This window comes from Mytilus galloprovincialis, chromosome 8 (assembly GCF_965363235.1).
Source record: "Mytilus galloprovincialis chromosome 8, xbMytGall1.hap1.1, whole genome shotgun sequence".
Taxonomy (NCBI): domain Eukaryota; kingdom Metazoa; phylum Mollusca; class Bivalvia; order Mytilida; family Mytilidae; genus Mytilus; species Mytilus galloprovincialis.
Genome location: NC_134845.1, coordinates 29,591,392 through 29,612,934, shown reverse-complemented (window position 1 = coordinate 29,612,934; position 21,543 = coordinate 29,591,392). Strand labels below are relative to the sequence as shown.

General features: G+C 31.3%; 2 protein-coding genes across 3 annotated transcripts in view; one reads left to right on the top strand and one right to left on the bottom strand.

Moving 5' to 3' along the window:
* Positions 1-21,543, top strand: part of LOC143085511 (neurobeachin-like) — a 239,768-nt gene that overhangs the window by 137,408 nt on the left and 80,817 nt on the right. The window lies entirely within an intron of this gene.
* LOC143085508 (putative nucleotidyltransferase MAB21L1) lies at positions 18,081-19,952 on the bottom strand. The gene has a single exon (XM_076261886.1). The coding sequence runs from the start codon at positions 19,712-19,714 to the stop codon at positions 18,587-18,589; it is 1,128 nt and encodes a 375-aa protein (XP_076118001.1). The 5' UTR covers positions 19,715-19,952; the 3' UTR covers positions 18,081-18,586.

The following is a 21,543-nucleotide window of genomic DNA, read 5'->3' as shown; positions in this document are numbered from 1 at the left end:
CATTCCATCACAAATGTTATCATTGACAATAATAATAGTCATAATAATTCAATTAGCTCTTTATTTACATACAAAACCATAAAAGTCACCCTTCTGAAAGTTGGTAACGCACGTCTGTGTTAAAATATGACAACCCCCGTTTCTCATAGTCTATAGTCTTTTTCTCATTGCTTTTTTTTTAATTATTATTAAATGTTATAATTGAAGCTATGATCGTGTTTAATGTTTTCTACTCTTGATGTTTAGGTAAAGATGAAGGCTTCTGGTCATAAATCTCACTTTTAATGCTAATTATTTAATTATCAATTGTATTTTTGTTCCTTCATATAAATATTAGCATGCTGCATGTCTAGATTTTTCAATAGATTTAAAGTAAAGATAGTTTTATTATTATATTACATAATACGAATGAATATAAATGCATATCAAAACTTAATATCTAAATCAAAACTTTAAATTATAAATCATAATTTTTTTTCTGTTTTGTTTTTTTATGTAATCAACAGCTATTTTGATGTCAAGTAAGTTTGGGATAAGACATAGACTGGTCTAAATACATATTTGGCATCAAAAAAAGAATCTAACCGTAATCATTGTATATCAAGACAAACTTTAATTTACTTTAAAAACAAATTTTTTTAAAATACTTTAAAGGTATGTTTTAAATGCATTGCATCTTCTAGATCATTTTTATCGCTGTTTATTATCTGACCATAATAGCTATAGAATCTAAATATCATAGTGATTTCAATAAACAAAAAGGAACAGGCTGACTAGATTCAAATCATTGATACCGCCATTCACTGTGGACACAATTTTGTTTAGAGTTATTAATACAGTTGATAATATAAAATATATAAAAAAGAACGTCAAAAAATTATGATATAGTCGGACTATTAATATATGGTTGGACTATTGATATATGGTCGGCCTATTAATTTCTGAAATCATTCATAACTCATACTTTTTAACCATAAAATTATAAACAGTTTGAACATGTTTTTTTAGTGTTCAATGCTCAACTTTGTACGCAATTGATTTGACATTCCAAGTGTTTTGATTCGGACTTCTTGTAATACTTTTTGTGTAGTCAAACGTTAGGCGTGCTTCACAACCTCTAGATTGATGCCAAAGCCAGTGGACGATATGTAGCCTTGTATATTTTATACAGCTTTACAATTACTTATCTAATGCCAAAGCCAGTGGAAGATTATTAGTCTGATATCTTTCCTAAAGCTTCAGAACCACGCAGTTGATGCCAAAGCCAGTGGACGATGTGTAGCCTTGTATCTTTCATAAAGCTTTACAATCACTTATCTAATGCCAAAGCCAGTGGCCGATTATTAGTCTGATATCTTTCATAAAGCTTCACAATCACTAGGTTGATGCCAAAGTCAGTGGACGATTATTAGTCTGATATCTTTCATAAAGCTTCACAATCACTAGGTTGATGCCAAAGTCAGTGGACGATTACTAGTCTGATATCTTTCATGAAGCTTCACAACCACTAGGTTGAGGCCAAGGCCAGTGGACGAGAACTAGTATGATATCATTCATGAAGTTTCACAACAACAAGCTTGATATTAAAGTCAGTGGATTTTGTTTCTGTTGAAGCCTCAAGCAATATAGATTGCATGTCTTACCAATAGAAATAAGAAATAATAGCAAAATTTGGTATTCACCATATATCCCTACACTACACAGAAAGAGTGTTGATTACTAGTACCACAATCTGTAGCTATTTACAGCTAATTTCTATGAGTATGTAGCTAAAGGTAATATTTTTGGTTAGCTTGCTTGCTAGCTGAACCGTGAAGTTGATTAAGTAAGGTGTACTACCCTACTTACGAATTAGCCTAGTCCTAGAGAGAGATAGATTGGTTATCTGTCGGACTAGTCTAATTTTAAAGAAGTGTAGTTTACCTAACCTGACATGACTTCATGGTTCAGCTAGCAAGTAAGCTAACCAAAGATATTAACTTTAACTACATACTCATTGACATCAGCTGTAATAGATTGAAAAGAGTTTTACATCGGTAAACTACTTCTGCCTAAATTTAGAACTACTGTATTGAAATGAAATATAAATTGATACTGGAATTTTCTGAAAATGCACTGTTCAGCAAATGTTAACATAACAGGGTTTCTACCTCCAATTATAGATTACCTTAGCAAAATTTACCATAAACGTTTTGAATTGATGGCTTATACACATACTGTCCTTGTGAAAAATCCGCAAAATAAAATGAAAACAAAACAAATCCATGAAGAGAAAAAGAAAACCAAAACTATACTCAAAGACAATCCTGCGTAAATAATGTATATAACAATGCCAGAAAAAAACATCACTAAAATAATTACTGTAATACTCAAAACCTGGTCCGACGTTATATGATATTTACATTGCAGATTATATACAGCAAAAAAAAGCAAACCATTTGATGGAGAGTGTACTTGTCTATCCCAAATTCATGTATTTGGTTTTGATGTTATATTTGTTATTCTCGTGGTGTTTTGTCTGTTGCTTGGTCCGTTTCTGTGTGTGTTGCGTTTCGGTGTTGTGTCGTTGTTCTCCTCTTATATTTAATGCGTTTCCCTCGGTTTTAGTTTGTTACCCCGATTTTGTTTTTTGTCCATGGATTTATGAGTTTTGAACAGCGGTATACTACTGTTGCCTTTATTAAACATATCTGTTGTGCAAAAATACTCAATAATATTTAAAGTACTATCAGTTTTATAATTTCCAGTGATTTGGAGATACATTTGTTGAAATATTAATTTGTGCACACTTCTAACTATTATTTTTGTTAAACAATCACCTATGATGGCGTACGTATTTGAAAAAAAGGGTTGGATAACTGTTATTTTACCGAATGATTTTCCCTCGGCTGTAAACAAGAGTTTTTCGGAATTCAAACTATAATATATAAACAGTCATTTAAAGATTTCTGGTATTAATAAACTTCAAACGACAAAACGAAGATTTGCGATGAGGACATCGTAGTATGTTTCGTCAAACTGTTAACGATAATGATGTATTAATGGCATGGTATATTCATCAAATTCTAAACGACATTCAGTCATCCTTAGCCTATGCAATTCAATGGACTAATCCCATTAATGACATTATTAAAAAAAACTAAAATATTCATTATTGTTTGTCTCTCGTTTCTCATAAATGACAATCAAACTCCTATCCAATTTTAGCTTTTCTTAAACAAATTTGTTTTGAATTATCATTTTACCGTTAAATTTGAAAAGTTAGTCCCATGGCTATCAAATCGGGTTCATTGAATCAACAGGTTGACACACTATGATGTATAGGACAGGATGACAAAGTGGTTTTATTTCTGTCTGTAAACAAAATTATATCAAGCCGGGAATACTACGTTGAAAACTGCAACGGCAATGGGATTTGTGGTGCTTTTTTGAATTGCGATTTAAACTATTGCATTAAATATGTATGATTTCCGTGGGCACTTATCGTGGTTCTTGCGTAATCATCTTATGACACGCTCGAACGAAACAAAAGAATCCTAAATGAAATAACCAGCCTAAACTGAACAGCCAAAATCGTTTAACGCTAATTTTGATTAAGGAAGTTGCAAACATCCCTTTAGCACAACAAACAAGATAATTTAATAAACTATAAATATACAGACGAAATTCATACAATAATTATATGTAATTATACATTGAGTTGAAATGCAATTGTTTTAAAGTGTTAATAAACAAATTTAAAAAACTTCTTAAGTATTGCCAACATTATTAATTTCGCTTTGATAGAGGGTACAATCTCATCTCCAGATTTTAGCCTCTATGCACGGTTGTGTTATTTCTTCAATGTAAGGTCAAAGAAATAGAAAATGTTTTGCGAAATTCTTTTGCAAGAAGCTAAAATTACCACAGGGATCAACACCATTCTCCATTAATCCTAATGTCTATTTTTAAAAAAAAATGATGGTTATTGTGTGCCTCTCGTCTAACGAAGCTAACAGCTATAAGACAACATTGTTGACTTTTGCATATATTTACTAAAATATCAATGCTAATATAGAAAAGAACATGTGGTATGATTGCCAATGAGACAACTATCCACAAAAGACCAAAATGACACAGACATAACAACTATAGGTTACCGTACGGCCTTCAACAATGAGCAAATCCCATACCGCATAGTCAGCTATAAAAGGCCGTATACTAGTAGTTACTTATCACTCAAAATCTATTTACGTGAAAATAGTCCCTACTGTCGACACAATTGGTACTCATTTATTGATTTCAAAAGCCTCCCTCCCATTACATCACTATAGATTGCTATTTTTGTCTTATCCTATATTTATTATTACTTTTAGTCTGACTTCAGTGGTTTCAGTCTGTTTATTTCTGTTTAATAGTATATCTATTCAATCATTTGCACTCCTAGTTTTGCAACGTGAGTTTTTCAATAATGATTGAAAGTGATAGTGTTAGCTGTTCACGCAGTACAAATAATGCATTAAGTTCTTTCGTACACGTTCGGTCATTTAGCTTTCGACAATTTTCAGGGTCTTCTGTGACTAAGATATTGTTTACCAATGCAACTCGTTTTTGTGTTCGAAAAACGTTAAAAAGGACGACTTCAACTTTATACCACTTGGAACCTTTTGTTCAATAGCTTCATTCTAAGCAGCAACCCACTATCAATGATATCATGATATGATATGTACGCGCCAGATCGTCGTTTATACTAGTAGATACATTAATATACCGCCCCGCTGGAATGTTCGTAGACAAAAATGGAACGCTCATATCTGAAGCAACTTGGAAATATGAGACAGCCATAACTATAGCATTTATTTCAAGTGTTTCGAACATCTATTTAGACCAATTAGAACTAACTAATTGACCATGGTCATATTCATCGTCATGAGCGCAAGCCATTGCATGGTACCACTAATTATAGAAATACTGTACATTTTTACAAGGGGCTCGACACCTCGTAATCTGTTTGACTAATACTTTTCTGTATTCTTTTTCCTTTTAACCATGTATCTCAATTTAACAAACTGCTACCTGCATCAAATGAGGAAGATGCTGTTGCATACATTAAAAGTAAAATAAATACCGAACTCCGATGAAAACACCAAAACAGAAAGCCCCTAATCATGCAATTGGCAAAATCAAAAGCTCAAACACATCAAACGAATGGATTACAATTGTCTTATTGTGGACTTGGTACAGGCATTTTCTTTTGTAGAAAATGGTGGATATAACTTGGTTTTGTAGCTAACTAAACCTCTCGCTTGTATGATAGATAATAAGTTGTTTTAGTGGTTAGACATTAGCTATTTTAACATGAAAGTTAATATTGCGATGTTTTTAGTTTAACAATCCAATATAGGTTAAGGGCATACGATGCAGTTACAGGGAAGGTAATGACGTTGCTAACGTAAAATGTTATTTTCGCGACGTCAAACTATGACATATCGGGAAAAGATGCATTTTTCGACTGATTTTTATCATTCAAACTGATTTAATTTGAAAACGAGTGTATGGACCCCTATTTTCTAAAATAGCAATTTGTTTCATTTTGCAAGGAGATTATGTGACCCAAATTTTATAAAACTGTAAATAGCGCAATTTTTTTAATTTTAATAAACATGCAGCAAAAAATGACGTTTTTTCCTCTATTCATGAACATTTGATAAATATAGAGTTATTTCGGAATAAAAATTGCATAATTTTTAATGATAGTTATAAAATACAGAAATTACCGATTATTTAACAAAAAACAATTTGTGTTTATCTTTTAAAGCAAAAAAGGTACGTCGTTCTTTCGAAAAAGAAAATACGGACACAAATCTGAATTTTGAGCAAATATACAAAATTTCGACCTCATTTTACTCAAAAAGTAGCACATGAAGGTATATTTTTTATGACATATTTGATTTAATCAGGTAAAAAATAGCCTATATGCAAATTTTCATCAACTTGTAAATACAGGTTCAAAACTGTATCGTATGCCCTTAACATTCAAATTGATTGATTGATTATTGATTGATTAACCTGCAGTGACAAATACTTCATACATTTCATTTATATTGTACAGAAATAGAATGAAATTAATAGGTTTCATAACGAGCAAGACTGCGTTATCATTTGATATTAACTCGAGTTATTTAATTTCAATATGATAATAAATCAGCATAACCATGCTAAAATATGACGTCATACCCTAATGACGTCAAATTGGAGATGATCTATTGAAGAAACCTATCACACTGTATAATATTTGATACATTATTTGAAAGAGACAGTAATAAACAGGTTCTTGCACAAATTGAAAAAAATGACCTGTTTGTCCATCCGACACAGCCGTGTGAACACATGACTTCAGTTTCTCTCTCCGACAGCAAGATGGTAACCCTCAATATATGAACTTCAAGAATATAAATCGAAACAATTAAATTACCTTTATTTTATAATTGAGTGATTCCGTTTAAAGCATGCAATGCAATGGATTTCTTCTAATATTATTACATACACATAAGACACCAACTATCTATGAGGGATTGTTGGTTTCTTCATTTTGATAGGAAGTCTGTTCATAGACATTTTGTTAACGGCTGTAAATGAGTTGACACGTTTTTTTTTATAATTTACTGTGTTATAAATCGATTAATATTAGGTCCCTCTGTCGTCCATTCAAATGAATTGGACAGGTTTGGCTGTATATCTTTTAATATCCTCATGTGGTCTTTACCTGAAAGAAAATGAAGGATGTCTGTGCTTGGCGAAAACAATCCTACACAACGGGATTATCTCCATATTTACTGTCAGAGAGAGAATGGTTGTAGCATAAAGTATTTACTGAATCTATATTAAGAAACTCAAAGAATTGATTTATGTATATGTGTGGGTTCTTTTTTTAAACATCATATTGATATGCTACTATTTCCTTGATTTATGATTTATTTTCATAATTAACGTGATAGATATACTATAACGTCCCTGAAACATGTTTTCACAAATTTTCACCTGATATGACCAATTTTTAATTACATGTAAAACACTACACAGAAAGTATATGTGATTTTGCCTTAGGCTGAACAACTTGGATAAATCATTACAGGCAAATAAATGTCTCGTTTTAATTTCCCTGAAGACCAACGACGTCGTAGGACCAACAGCTAGTAGAAATACACATAAATTTGGTTACCTGCTAATACACAGCTCAAATCTTGACATGCAGGGCAAATAAATTTGCGTAATGGACAAGATTTTGCATGTTTACTGTTGCATTCTTTTCCCTGAGACTATTAATTTTCTTTTAGAATAGAAATGTTAAACATTAAACTTATACAATTTTCTTCTTCTTGTACTTTATGCATATTTATAATGTCTTGGCGTCAGGATGGTACACTCATTGACATAGCGGACAGAGGAGAAGGCTAAATCTGTAATTTCTAGAATGAGATAGTTTACTGCATTGAAAACGTTCATTATATTTATATATGATCTGACTAATTCGTTCATGAATAGTTTACTAATATTCAGGCAAAGACAAACATAGAAATGCGATCAGATATGTAAGGAACCCGAATCAATTACTTTTCACTCTATTGTGACCAAGACAATGTAAAAGAAGAACATACGCGTTGTAAACATCGCCTCATTCTGTAAGTGTCTGTCCCATGTCAGATGCATGTAATTCAGTAGTTGTTGTTCGTTGATTTTCGTTTAATTTTTTTTAACGCAAATTAGGCTGTAAGGTTTTTCGTTTGAATTTTTTACATTTGTCTTTTCGGAGCCTTTTATAGATTACTATGCACTATGGGTTTTGCTCATTTTTGATGGTGGAGAGTTGTCTCATTGGCTATCATATCACATCTTTTTGCTTTTATACATTGTGGTTTTTTGTAATTGTTTGAAATTCTCTGCTTTATTTGTCATTTTGTGATATTCTGTCCCTCTATGGTTACGAGATTAATTATATTTGTATACGTTCGTTCATTTTTCGAGTCCTTTTTGTGGTACATAATAACTGTTTGTCTAATTTCACACACACACACACACATTGTTGGTGGTTTTATTACTACGAAGACACAAATTCACCAAGACAAAAGAATATCCAAGTTACCATTCGTTTGTCAACAGTGTCTTCATCAGTTCAACCCATCACATAACATAATGTTAACTATAACAGTAACAATTTAAGACCCGGAAAAAAATGTGGCATTACAGAGTGACAACTTATGTCCATGTCATTTCTTATGTACTTCTAAACCAACACGCAAAACATCCCATGGCCCATAGCGTTTCCAATGAACTTTTATTCAAGAAAACGTGTTCAAAGCAAAGTTTGAATCACTTTGGTTTCTTTCGATCGAATTCAAAATTCACCATTTTACTGAGTTAAAAGGTAAAATCACTAAAATACTGAACTCCGAGGAAAATGCAAAACGGAAAGTCCATAATCAAATGATAAAACACATCAAACGAATCGACAACAACTGTCATATTCGTGACTTGGTACAGGCATTTTTAAATGTAGAAAATGTAGGATTGAATCTGATTTTAATGCTAGTTAAACCTCTCTCTTGTATGACAATCGCATCAAATTCCATTATATTTATAACGATGCGTGAACAAAACAGTTATAATAGGTAAGATTGTCAAAATAGGGGTACAATGGTCAGTTCTCAAATCACCTTCAATCTCATTTTGTGTTTTAAAATTGGTTTAAAACTCAACTCAGCTAGGATAATGTTCATTTTTTTTAAATCTATGGAATCTCACATAAAGTCTTTGATATCGTCATATTTTTCATTTTTTTGAGGGGGGTCGAATCATATTGTTAAACCTTGCAAATACACTCTGATGAAGTAGAACCTTTGAGTTTGTCTTCTATGTGTATCTTATTTGGCAACAATAATCATTCCGTATACATATATCAATACCGCTAGTGGCAGATGGTACAATTAAGTCGGTGTCTGAATTAAAGTGTTTTCGTAACCCATTTTTTAAAAGTTAACTTAATATTATCAACTGGACAGACTTTTTGTGTAATTTTCATTTTTCAAGATTAACTTAACATACAACAGAATAACATCTGCCAGGTGAAAACCATCATTTCTTTACCCTATCATAGTATCCATAAAAACATCAAATCCATAATTCACCAATAATTGCATTACTGTGGCACATACGCGTTGTCGTAAACATGCAAACAGGTAAATTATTGCACAAACCATGTTCTCGTTGTGACATATAGCATTACTTATTGTGATATATATGCGGCATATTGTCTTCTGGTACGACGCACAGCATCGAGGTCAGCTCAGGTCAATTACAAGATTAATTTTCTGTCTTCACTTTCAAAATTGATATTGTATATTTATGTTTAACATGCTTGCAATTAAGAAAAAAGATATTTGAAAAATGACTGTAGATAGCGATAATTGATGTGACAGAAAAAGAAAACAAACAAAGGCCAACTATTTTTGTTATTTATTTCTTATAATCTATACTGCACTAAGTTTTAATCGGTTTCTTTCGACCTGACGAAGAATAAAAAGCATTATTTTTTTTTACTTTTACCAGTGTATCTTAATAAATATTGAGCGTAGGTAAAATAGAAGTAAAGTTAAAACTATACACTAAAAACATTAAGATATTTGTATTGATTATCTCAAATCACTGAGATTTATAAAAGATATATATGCAAAAGAACAATAACAGGCAATCAAATAAACAAATTTAACAATAGTTACAGAAGAAAATCGAAAATACTTGCATTTTTTTTTTATATAATATAAGTTAAAGCTTTTTAAAATTGAGAATGGAAATGGGGAATGTGTCAAAGAGACAACACATGAACAACCCGATCAAAGAGCAGACAACAGCCAAAGGCCACCAATGGGTCTTCAATGCAGCGGGTGACTCCCGCATCCGGTGGCGTGCTTCAGCTGGCCCCGAAATAAAAATGTATACTAGGTCAGTGATAATGGACGTCATACTTAACTCCGAAAGATACACAAGTAACTAAAATTAAAAATCATACAAGACTAACAAAGGCCATAGGCTACTAACTTGGGACACGCGCAAACATGCGGCGGGGTTAAACATGTTTTGGTTGGCCCTCAACCTTCCCCTATACCTCTAGCCAATGTAGAAAAAATAAACACACAACAATACGTACAGTATAGTCAATTAACACATACATAAACATTTTTTATTGTGTTGTGGTATATGACCTTATATGACTTTTTTTGTGATTAATAATATATAGTTACCATTCTGGAGTATACCAGTATCACTTCTGAATGGTGTGTTTCTATCAATATTTTAGAGTTTGATGTGCGTACACGTCTTTATTATATTTGCCCATAAAATTTACTCATATCTTTTCGTTTAGATTTTTCGTGTATTGTCATCGATATTTGGATTTCGTATATTTTATTCAACAAATAATTCGATATCCTGTAAACAGCCAAATACGGATTTATTAATATCAACATGCTTTAGTATACATAGCTATCATAATCTTTGAATGATACAATTTACTTGAAAATTATTTGAAGGTTTGATTACAAAATATACTAATTACTGTTCGATGTGCTTCGATTATAAATATTATAATATACTCGTGCGAAATTAATTTTCGATAGTAAGGAATTTATTCCTGTCTCTGTTATATCTGCAAGCAAAACTGAAAATGAAATATATGTATGGGTTAAGTTTATAATTTAAATCCTCCAAATAATAAGTAAGTTTTGAGTAAGAACGTCCAAAAGGACAAGTAGAATAAGGAAATACAAAGATCACATTAAAAAAATCTCTCTATTTTTTTAAATGAGAGAAAAAAAACCCTTGTCTCTTTGTCAGGTCACATTATATAATCAGTCATTTAGTAATCACTTTAAGATGACAAAAAATGTCGGCAGTTTTTTAAAACCGTTCCAATTTAATACAGTCCTTACAACTTGTCAAATGAACTGTTTCTAAATTTTATACTACATTTAATAAATTGAATCATGTTACCCACTTCGTATAAAAAGGTCTGTATGAATACCGACAAGCGTGTATCACAAACAAAGAAAGTATCAATTAGTTAACCATTCTACGGTGGTATTATATCTGATGTGATGACTAGGGTTAAAACTATATAAAAAAAGAGAAATTAAAAATCTATGTAGATCTATATTACACATAATTTTCAATGACAATTTACAAGACGTAAACACTCAATTTCGTTGGCCGTTATTGTCTATATTTTTGCCATTTGCCCTGTGACAATGTTCTTCAATTTAAAAATGAACCGTTATCTAAAAGAGCTAAAGAATTTCACTCAAACTATATATGCTGTAGGGGTCCTTTTAATTTGTTGATCTGTAAGCTATTTTGTTCCCTGTTGAAGGTCTTACTGTGATTTTGAAAGAAAGACCAGCAAAAGCAAAGGGCGGTTTCCTTGCTTTTGATTTTTTTTCAATTTTGTGTAATCGTTTTTATCTGAATTGAGAAATATAATATATATCTCTTCGGTGAAACACATATATAGAATAGCAACAACAACAAAATATTTCCATTTACGTTAGCATCTGTAAAAATTACAGACGCAGAGTTTCTTCGTTTTTTTTTGTATTGATAGATAAAGAGTTTTTATCAATGAGGCAGTGAGTCTATATATCAAACCGTCGTATAACTATACATCACAAATAACAAGGACTTGAAATTACAGACTCTATGCTATGTGTTTTCCGTTAAATCTTTGTCGACATTTGTTTTTGTTGTATTCTTTTGCAGAGTTAACTTTTGAAGGCGTATTTTGAAAGTCAAATTGAGAAAGGAAATTGAGAATGTGTCAAAGCGACAATAACCCGACCATAGAGCAGACTACAGCCGAAGGCCACCAATGGGTCTTCAATGTAGCGAGAATTCCTGCAACTGTCCTTCAACTGGCCCCTAAAAATATGTATACTAGTACAGTGATAATGGACGTCATACTAAACTCCGAATTATACACAAGAAACTAAAATTAAAAATCATACAAGACTAACAAAGGCCAGAGGCTCCTGACTTGGGACATGCGCAAAATTGCGGCGGGGTTAAACATGTTTATGAGATCTCAACCCTCCCCCTATACCTCTAGCCAATGTAGAAAAGTAAAAGCATAACAATAAGCACATTAAAATTCAGTTCAAGAGAAGTCCGAGTCCGATGTCAAAAGATGTAACAAAAGAATATAAATAAAATGACAATAATACATAAATAACAACAGACTACTAGTAGTTAACTGACATGCCAGCTCCAGACCTCAATTAAACTGGTTGAAAGATTATGTCTTCATCATATGAATATCAGGCACAATCCCTCCCGTTAGGGGTTTAATATCATACTATCATAAAATAAATGAGAAGAACATAACCTGTGTCATGCCAACAACTGTTGTTTTTTTTTAAATAAATGTGTTTAGTTCCGATGCAAAGACCATATAAGTAAATCAATATTAAAGCCAAAATATGCAATCTTTAATGACCTGACAACAATATCGTAACTATATCCCTTCTTAATAATTCTGTTTAAAGGTTTTGTAAGCTTCTGAGATGAATACTGACATTTTTGTGCTTTTTTAAAGAATATTACCACAAAAAATTTGATGTGAAATACCTGAACGTATAAGATGTCTGCATGTTGAGTTATATTTACGAATTATTTTATTATATCGGTGATAAAATTTAGTAAATTTTTTTACCAGTTTGTGATATCGAAAACCCTGGTGTAATAATTTTTCAGTAATATATAAATTTCTCTCGCTAAAATCTAAGTACGTTGTTACATACACGAGCGAATCGTACAATTTGAGATATATAAACACCATAAGATGGTGACAAGGGGACGTCACCATCTAAAAATGGATAATTAACGATAGGAAATGAAAAATCATCTCTTTTATCATAATTTTTTGTATTAAGCTTCCTGTTAATGATATAGATATCAAGATCGAGGAAAGGATCGTGTTTGTTTAAACAAGGATTTACATAGCAAGATTACGAATTCTTGGTTTAATCTATTATTTTTTTTTATTTGCTGTACGGTAATAACACTTTCCTATTGTTGAAGACCGTTTATGATAACCTTTAAATATTTCATTTTTAGCTTGCACCGTAAATGACTGATGCCAGATCGAGGATACTATAAACAATGAATTATATTTATAAAAATTGAAAATTACTCCGAGAAAAACTCAAAACGGAAAGTCTCAATCAAATGACAAAATCAAATGCTAATACATCAAACGAATGGATAACAACTGACATATTCCTGGCACAAGCATGTTCTTATGTAGAAAATGGTGGATTGAACCTGGTTTTATAGCTAGCTAAACCTCTCACTTGTATAACAGTCGCATGAAATTCAATCATATTAACAACGATGCGTGAACAAAACAAACAGACAAAATAAAACAGCCTTTTATAGCTGACTATGTGGTTGGAGTTTTTGCTCATTGTTGAAGGCCGTACGGTGACAAATCGTTGTGAATTTCTATGTCATTTAGCCTCTTGAGGAGATTTGTCTCATTGGCAATAATACCACATCTGCTTATTTTTATATTTGGTTAAAAAAATGATTGTCAATGGGACAAATATCCACAAGAGACCAAATGACAAAGAAATTTACAACTCTAGTTCGCCATACAATCAATCAATGTACGAACTAATGAACGAAAACTAACATGTAAATAGATATAAGAAGATGTGGTATCAGTGCCAATGAGACAACTCTCCATCCAAGTCATAATGTGTATGCATGTTAAGATTGGATGAAACAAGGTTTAGGCACAATATCTATGAGAATGTACTATTTTCCATGTAATTTATATCTAACTGTAGAAATAAAAACTTTTTAATTTTGTCTTTGTTCCCTTGTTTCAATTTAATTAGGAAAACATGGCAGTGTTTTCTCTTTGTTGTCTGTGCTGAAATGGAGAAAGTGCTATACTCTGGAATTGTAGACTTTAGACCACCTTATATTCAATTTAATACCGAGATATTAGAAAAATCATTGTATTGAAACAATAAAACGATGAAAAATTGAGGATAAGCAGAATTATATCGTAGTCGAAAGCCTGATTTCAACACAACATTTTAAATTTTATATCCACGCTTAGTGCTAATTATCTTTATTTATGTGAAATACCGTTCTTCATCCGTAGAAAATCAAACACATATGTTGTTTAACAACAATTCTCTTTTATGCCGATACATTATATCCAACAAATTTGCCTGTCTATCAGTGGATTAGTACAGATTGAGGCCAGCTTGACTTAAATACTGTTATAATAACAGGAGACCAACCACATCTAAACATTTTCAGATTCTTTCTATTTTCTCGTCTTCTTGTCTGTTTTGAAGTGAAAAACAAAACAAAATGTTTGGAAAGAGAAAATAGTATTTCTATGTATTTAACTAGATTATAGTTGATTAAGGTTCGATTTCAGGTTGTTTTATTACCAACTACTTGCCACAGATACTGTTACAATAACAAAAGACTAAACACATCTTAAGACTCCCAGATTCTCTCCTTCTTTTCGTCTTTTTGTCTATTTGGGGGTGAACACAAACATGTATTTGGAAAGAGAAATAAGTTATTTTTTGGTTTAACGTTCGATTGCTTCATTAATTCATTACCAACTGCTTATCTATCGCTATTATTTTTGTACTGAGGAATTACTAGTAAAAATAAACAATGGATTCACAGGATGTTTTACCACGTTATTCATATTATTCTTAAAAAAATGTAAGTCTGGGTACCATGGCACTAAAATACAATCAGCGTCTACAAAGCTATATTAAGGCTTATCCAGTTTGTTTAGTGCTTTGTTTTATTGTTTTAAAAATATGCATACATAAATCTTTTAATTATGAAATTTGATAAGAAGTAATTGCCTGTGTCTAGTTGTACAACTGTATAATATGCATTATCGCCGTTTTTCGATCAATGTGTTCACTGCATGTGCATAGATAAAGTATAAAGAAAGGCGATAATATAAAATAAATTCAATGATTTTTCGTTTTAAAGTATTTAATTTTTGGTTGTAAATCTTTCTATTACTTTTGGTGTGTAATTTTTAATGTATTAATTTGATTGCATAATAAAAGAAAGACTAATTATGGATCTGCAAAGTCACGGACGTCGGGGTTGTTTTAGAGCTGTTAAAATCAAATTTAGATTGTTCAAAAAGAAAGACTCTACTCATAAATTAATATATTTGACAGAAAAGGATCAAGATGAAAAAAGAATAAAATTAATAAAAGCTGTAATTTGTGAAAATAAAGTCGTTTGTAGAGCTTGAGAAAAATCAACATTCACCACTGTTTGAACTTTGACATGTAAACTATAATCTGCATTAATACAAAGCTTATAGAGTATAATTATTTCAAAATTACAGTCTATCAAATGTGTTTATAAAAAAACTATAAATGATAAGAAATCGCTCCACTTAAATAGAAAAGATCCTCAAAACCTGGTCGTAAATCTCCAATTTCTGATAAATAGCTATAAACAGGAAAAAATTAGTAGTCTCTCCCTTGCATAATTAGATACTTTCTTTCCGCTGCATCCGAAATTCTGCATTTAACTCTCCCGTTCAACCAATAAAGTTTTTTTTATGATAAACAGGGGCTAATTATTCAATTTTATTTCTATTTTATTTTCCATGATGATAAGGACTTTTTACTATTATGTGTTTTTGAGGTTTTTCATGACAAACACAAGACGCTAATCGTCGTCATGGTTTAGCATAAATCGTCGAAGTGTGTGGTATATTTGAATGATAAATTACTCAGGGTTGTTGAATTTTACATCATTTTAAAAAAATCATTGTAACGTATCGTTATACATAGAATTTGATAAACTTTTCGATGAAGAAGATATGCTGTCGTGTCTACCAGAAATCTATTAATATTATATTTAATTTTCATTTAAGTCTAATTAAATGCATCAATGATCATGTCTAAAAAGTGATGCTTTCTCGCAAATTATCACAAAAAATGTGACGTCACTTTATAGATTCACTTATCACGATAAAACTACAAAAAAAAACCTAATGCATCCTTTCTCCAATTATCTAACTGTTAACAGTAAAATACTTTTTTTGAAAATATTTCCCGTGTCAAATAAATCTTATTTAAACATGATAGTCGCCTCATCTCGTACTACAAAACCATGGCAGCATTTTTTTTTACATGCAATTATCTCCTGATGTTAAAAAACTGCAACATACTTAAATTTACTATCAAAATTTTAAAGAGAATTTTTGTTTTTGGCATCTCAGTGCTTTTAACGTAATGAGAAGTGGGTTTTTATCGGTTGGAGGCGAGCACTGACAGATCTCTGGTTGCTAACAAGTGTAGTTCACTGAAGTGTTGATGGAATTTCTAATCTCAGAAGTTGACATTTACACAAACAAACGCATGTTGAGTGTATAAATATCATGAAAGAGGCAAGAAATATGTTTTCTAGTTACATAACATACATATTGTTTGCAGTGGCAAATTGATATTTATGGGTTTGACCCTAAAACTCATTCTTTCTTGCATTTTTCATTTGACAGACCTATAAAAATTATTGTTTTTAAAAGTTTGGAGTCTCTGACCTCACTTATTTTAAAACTACAACGAGAACAGTCTGCTGCTGGTGTAGACAGAAATTAAAACTAGATATTTGATTTTTGAGTCAATTTTCCATATAAACTTCACTTTTAGCATTTGATATTGTTATTAAATATGTTACTTCAGTGTCAAATATAGTCATGAAAAGGAGTTTAGGACGTGTGAAACAATAAAATTTTAATATAAAACATAAAGTAAAATAAGAAAAAAAATCATTTCTTTAGTCTTTTCTTTGTAAAAATCTTCCTTTAAAATCTCGCATATTATGTATCATTTATGAAATATTTAATCTCTTTGTAAAAATATCAAATTGTCTTTTTAAAATTTGTTCTCAAGTCTTAGTTTATTTACTTCAATTGTTCATTGCAATGCATCGCTTTATCAGACATATACAAAATCAAGATTATAAATATATTGTTGTTTAAACAAAATTTGGAATATTCCTTTGTTTTTTTTTAAATTATATAAGTCAGCAAAAAAATTATATGTATGTAAAATATTGAATATCTGGTTATATATATTAAAAAGTAACCTCTTGAGAAACGAGCACTCGACGACATATATAAAATATATAGATATTATTTTTGTTTTTCTGCGGGTAAAGTATAAAATCGCATTTGTTGGTGAAATGGTTCCTTTGAAAAGCTTCTGTAGAACCCCTGAATATCCAATATTTATAACATACAAATGAAGTTTTACCACAACTTGTCAAGTTCTTAATATAAATTCGGCCAATGAAGACGTAGACAGCAAAGATATGTAGGAAATGATAATGTAAGTTTAGCATTTCAGCACCCAAAATTATCAAAATAAATGTGTGCTATATAGATGTCATTAATCGTTATAAAGGGTGAAAATATTTAATTATAGAAACTGCATTTTTAAATGCAATGTAATATGTCATTATAATTTTGTTTACATGTTGTGTGTCCTGATAGTAAATTATTTTAGACTATTACAAAATCAAAATGTATGACGCTTTCATTTTCTTTGACCTCAAGCAAAATCATTACTCGAACAAACATTTCAAAATTGTCTGATTTAAAAAAAAGTGTAAATATTTATTGTAAATAGTTTTCTCACTTAAATAATCGAATATAAATATTGAATTGTTGTATTTATATTTTGTCATTAGCGATTCTAAATTTTGCTACAATAGATCTGACAATTCGAAATATCCCTATACTAGCTACATGAATGATGTTTTTCTACATTGTACCGATACCGAAAAAAATGGGTAATTAGGAAACACCAACCATATAATACTTTGTTTTGAATTCCACAATTTTATATCTCTCCATTTAATAATATTTTAAAAAGTCCACGTTTCCTCCGACAGTAAAATTAACAACTCGTCCCCCTGTTTTTAGTGAATGCGAGTTTTTTTTTATGTAATTTGAAATCTATCTTAAAAAAAGAATAAAATTTAATATAAATTAATTTATTATGGAATTTTTATCTTAAAGCATAACAATAATATTGATCAACAATAATTTACACTACAGATACCATAATGCAAGATTTTTTTTACGACAATCAGCACAAAACAAAAATTATCAGTTTTTCCTCAACCATTTGAAGAATTGCACTATTTTGACTTGAAATTTCGCACTGTTTTTTTTCATACTAAATCTTTTAAATATGTCTTGAATGCCATATATATGAGATCAAATGTCTCATAGTTATCTTTGGTATAAAGCAACAGATGCAGCTCAGATCACTTACCAGGGGATGGTAACACAAGACGAAAATTATTCGGACATCTTTCATCAATGTATTTACTCACAAGTGAAAGCTTACTTCCGATATTTCACCTCAAAATGTTGGCACTGTCACTGCTTTGATTGATGACATGAATGCATTCCTTTTACAGAATGTACTTTCTTCAAAACAAATAGAATTCCATTAAAGTTAAGAACGATTTTGACATTTCACAATTTTTCCAAACTTTTTGGATTTGTTAGAAGTTCTCGCAATATTCGCCATACTTGTTTGGCTGCATTGTCCATTGCGGATGTTGATTTTCCACGGAACAAGTCTACATTTGGTAAGAAGTAATGCGGACAGCGGCGATTCTGTAAACACGATATAAGTTGGAGTAGAATTCCATTTATCCTGTCCCCTAGACAAGTGTCATCCCATTCCATTTCACGAGGATGTTTCTCACATTCGTACAGCACTAATGTTTTTAGATGATATGTTGTTATTGGCTGACCCGGTATATCTAAGTGTCTGTCTCGGAGAGTTTTTAGGGTACTTAATAATCTTCGTCGACATCCACCGTATAGCAGTCGGTCCTCGGCGTACTTGAAGGACAAAACCCAAGCATCCCCTTCTGCGGCGCTTTGTTTATCTTTCATGTATATACTCTCTCTGGATAATAAATCAAATCCTTCTGTTTTCACTTCGGCCACGAGATTTGGATTTGGCCATGCTATATGAGGTACTGGCCAATGTGCAGCACTGCGGCACCAAATCCCTGCACAGCGGAATGCTGGTGTTACCTGTACGACATACCTTTCTTTGATTCGAAGTTTCACTTCCGTTGTGTCTGCGACCATTTTCACAATGTCTCTATAACTACATTTGTCAACTGCTTGTGCTACAAGTGTCTGAAATCGTGACCTTATTTTACGTGCAGAAAGGTAACCGGATGCTGTTATAAATTCTACCCATAATGACATAGATCTTTTCCTACCGTCACTCAGTTTCAGAACAGAACATCCTGGTATCGTTCCGTCGTCTACAAAGTTGAATACTCCCATTTGATTAAGGTAAAGAACAACTTCAAATTCTGTAGGTGACACAACTTCTAGTCCTTCAAATCTTCCGTTCGCTTCATTCAAAGAACTAATAAATCTAGGTTCCTGGACTTCAACCTCTTTCAAGACCTCTTGCACAACTTTACAGACTTCTCTTATGGTCTTCATCGTGCCACCCTGTCGTGACTGTACTCGTTCGTTGTAGTACTTATTCAACTGGAACAGGATTTTAGACTGAGCTGCAAGCATGTCTGGTGAGCCACCTTCCAGAAGCATATCCGGGTGTGATCCGTTCATCAAACACAATAGAAATATAAAATTGTCACTGTATGTGGTGTTTTACTCTTCCATCACACACCAGTATGACGTCTTTTTCAATTATAGTTTACACTCCAGTATAGATTCCATCTTGGTCTTTCAACAGCTAACTAAGATCACGAGAAGATAAGAATGACAATTGTTTTTGGTGCTAGTTGCTAAAATAATTTGGACAGCAAGAAAATAAAACATATAGTAGTCCGTTTCTGTCGATCATTAGTAATGTAAATAAAATGTAAACATTGGTCTTTTGAACCAATAAAAGTGCACAAATTAATTATTACTCCGCCTATAGGCAAACCTACAACCATTTTTGTCATAGCGAATATCTTAGTGTTCATAAGCCCCGCCTACCAACTGTAGATCATCTTCGCAAGCCGATGAGCACACCCGCCGAGAAATAATACACGCATCATTCGGTAGAGCAAATATTCCTAGCGGGATATCTGATAAACTGTATACTTTTCCTATTTACAGTTTAATTTATTCTCGAATTATTAAATACACAAAAAATAATGTTTACTTAATTGTTACCGATGATTATAAATAAATAAAAAATGTGTGATTTCAGTTATTAGTGAAGCGTTATTTTATATTTATTATAAATAGGATAAAGCATATAGTTTTCTTTCTAATCTTTTTACAAAAAAAAAGGACTTTTTGTGCAAAAAATGGGAAACGCGGCAATCTTGAATTCTAGAAACAATAAAATTGTTTTAGTTAAAAGTGCAATAAACAGACGATATATTACAAGTATCTTGTATCATTAAATGAGTTTTCTTATTTTCAAATATATTGTATAATAAAAAAGCAGGCGTAATTGTAAGTATTTTTTTAATTTACATTTTTACTTCAGTATTAATCTTTTTTTTAAAATTTTGTATAAGATTAGAAACAAAGTATAAAGAAACTACTTAAATTGTTAATTGTGAATTTGTAGAGTTTTTATTCATATTACAATAATTTCTATTTCAATATTTGTACCGAGGAGATTTTTGTTGAAAAGTTGCTCGAGATACATGTTGTTTAACGGTGATACATACACCCAAAGGCTACACGAGCTAACGCATCCATGTCATCACTAAGTCATTGAAATGCCAAATATTTATATGAAGTTTATTGCTAATAAATCGCTTTTAACATCATATTTAAGCCATAATACTTAGTGATATTACCAAGAAAAATATCAATTTGTCGCCAATCATTTAATTGTCACACGACGAAAATTTGATGTAGTTGTGTTATACCCTGAAATGACCTCATTTGTTGTGCATGCATCCCCAATAATATTAATATTATTAATATTAATCTTAAGAATTACTACCCCTTTTGCATATGGAATTCACGTTCAGTCATGTTATCATTTTCGTTTTCACTTCATTTCATGTCAAATTTAGTTTTACAAAAATACTTAAAAAAAAAAAGAAACTTTCCTTTTTCCAACAACACCAAATATATGCGGAAATCGTAGACAAATTGTATACAATGATAAATAAAACAGGATTTACGACCACAGACTTGCCTAATAACAGATATTGCATAGTGAAAGTCAAGTTTGATAATCTCAACTAGTCAAATAAATATTTTACACAGTTGAACGTTTTTGAATAAGTTTTGACTGTTTGTTTCCCAGAACATTTGCGTGTATGCAATTTTGTTAATTCGTAATAAAAAGAGAAAAAAAATGATTCCAAATGATAAGACTTTCGGTTTTTTTTTTCGTATCGATATCAATTAAGAAAAACAAATTATTTAATGCTTTGTTTATTCATAATAAGGATGAATTGTTAAGAAAACTCAAACCTGTC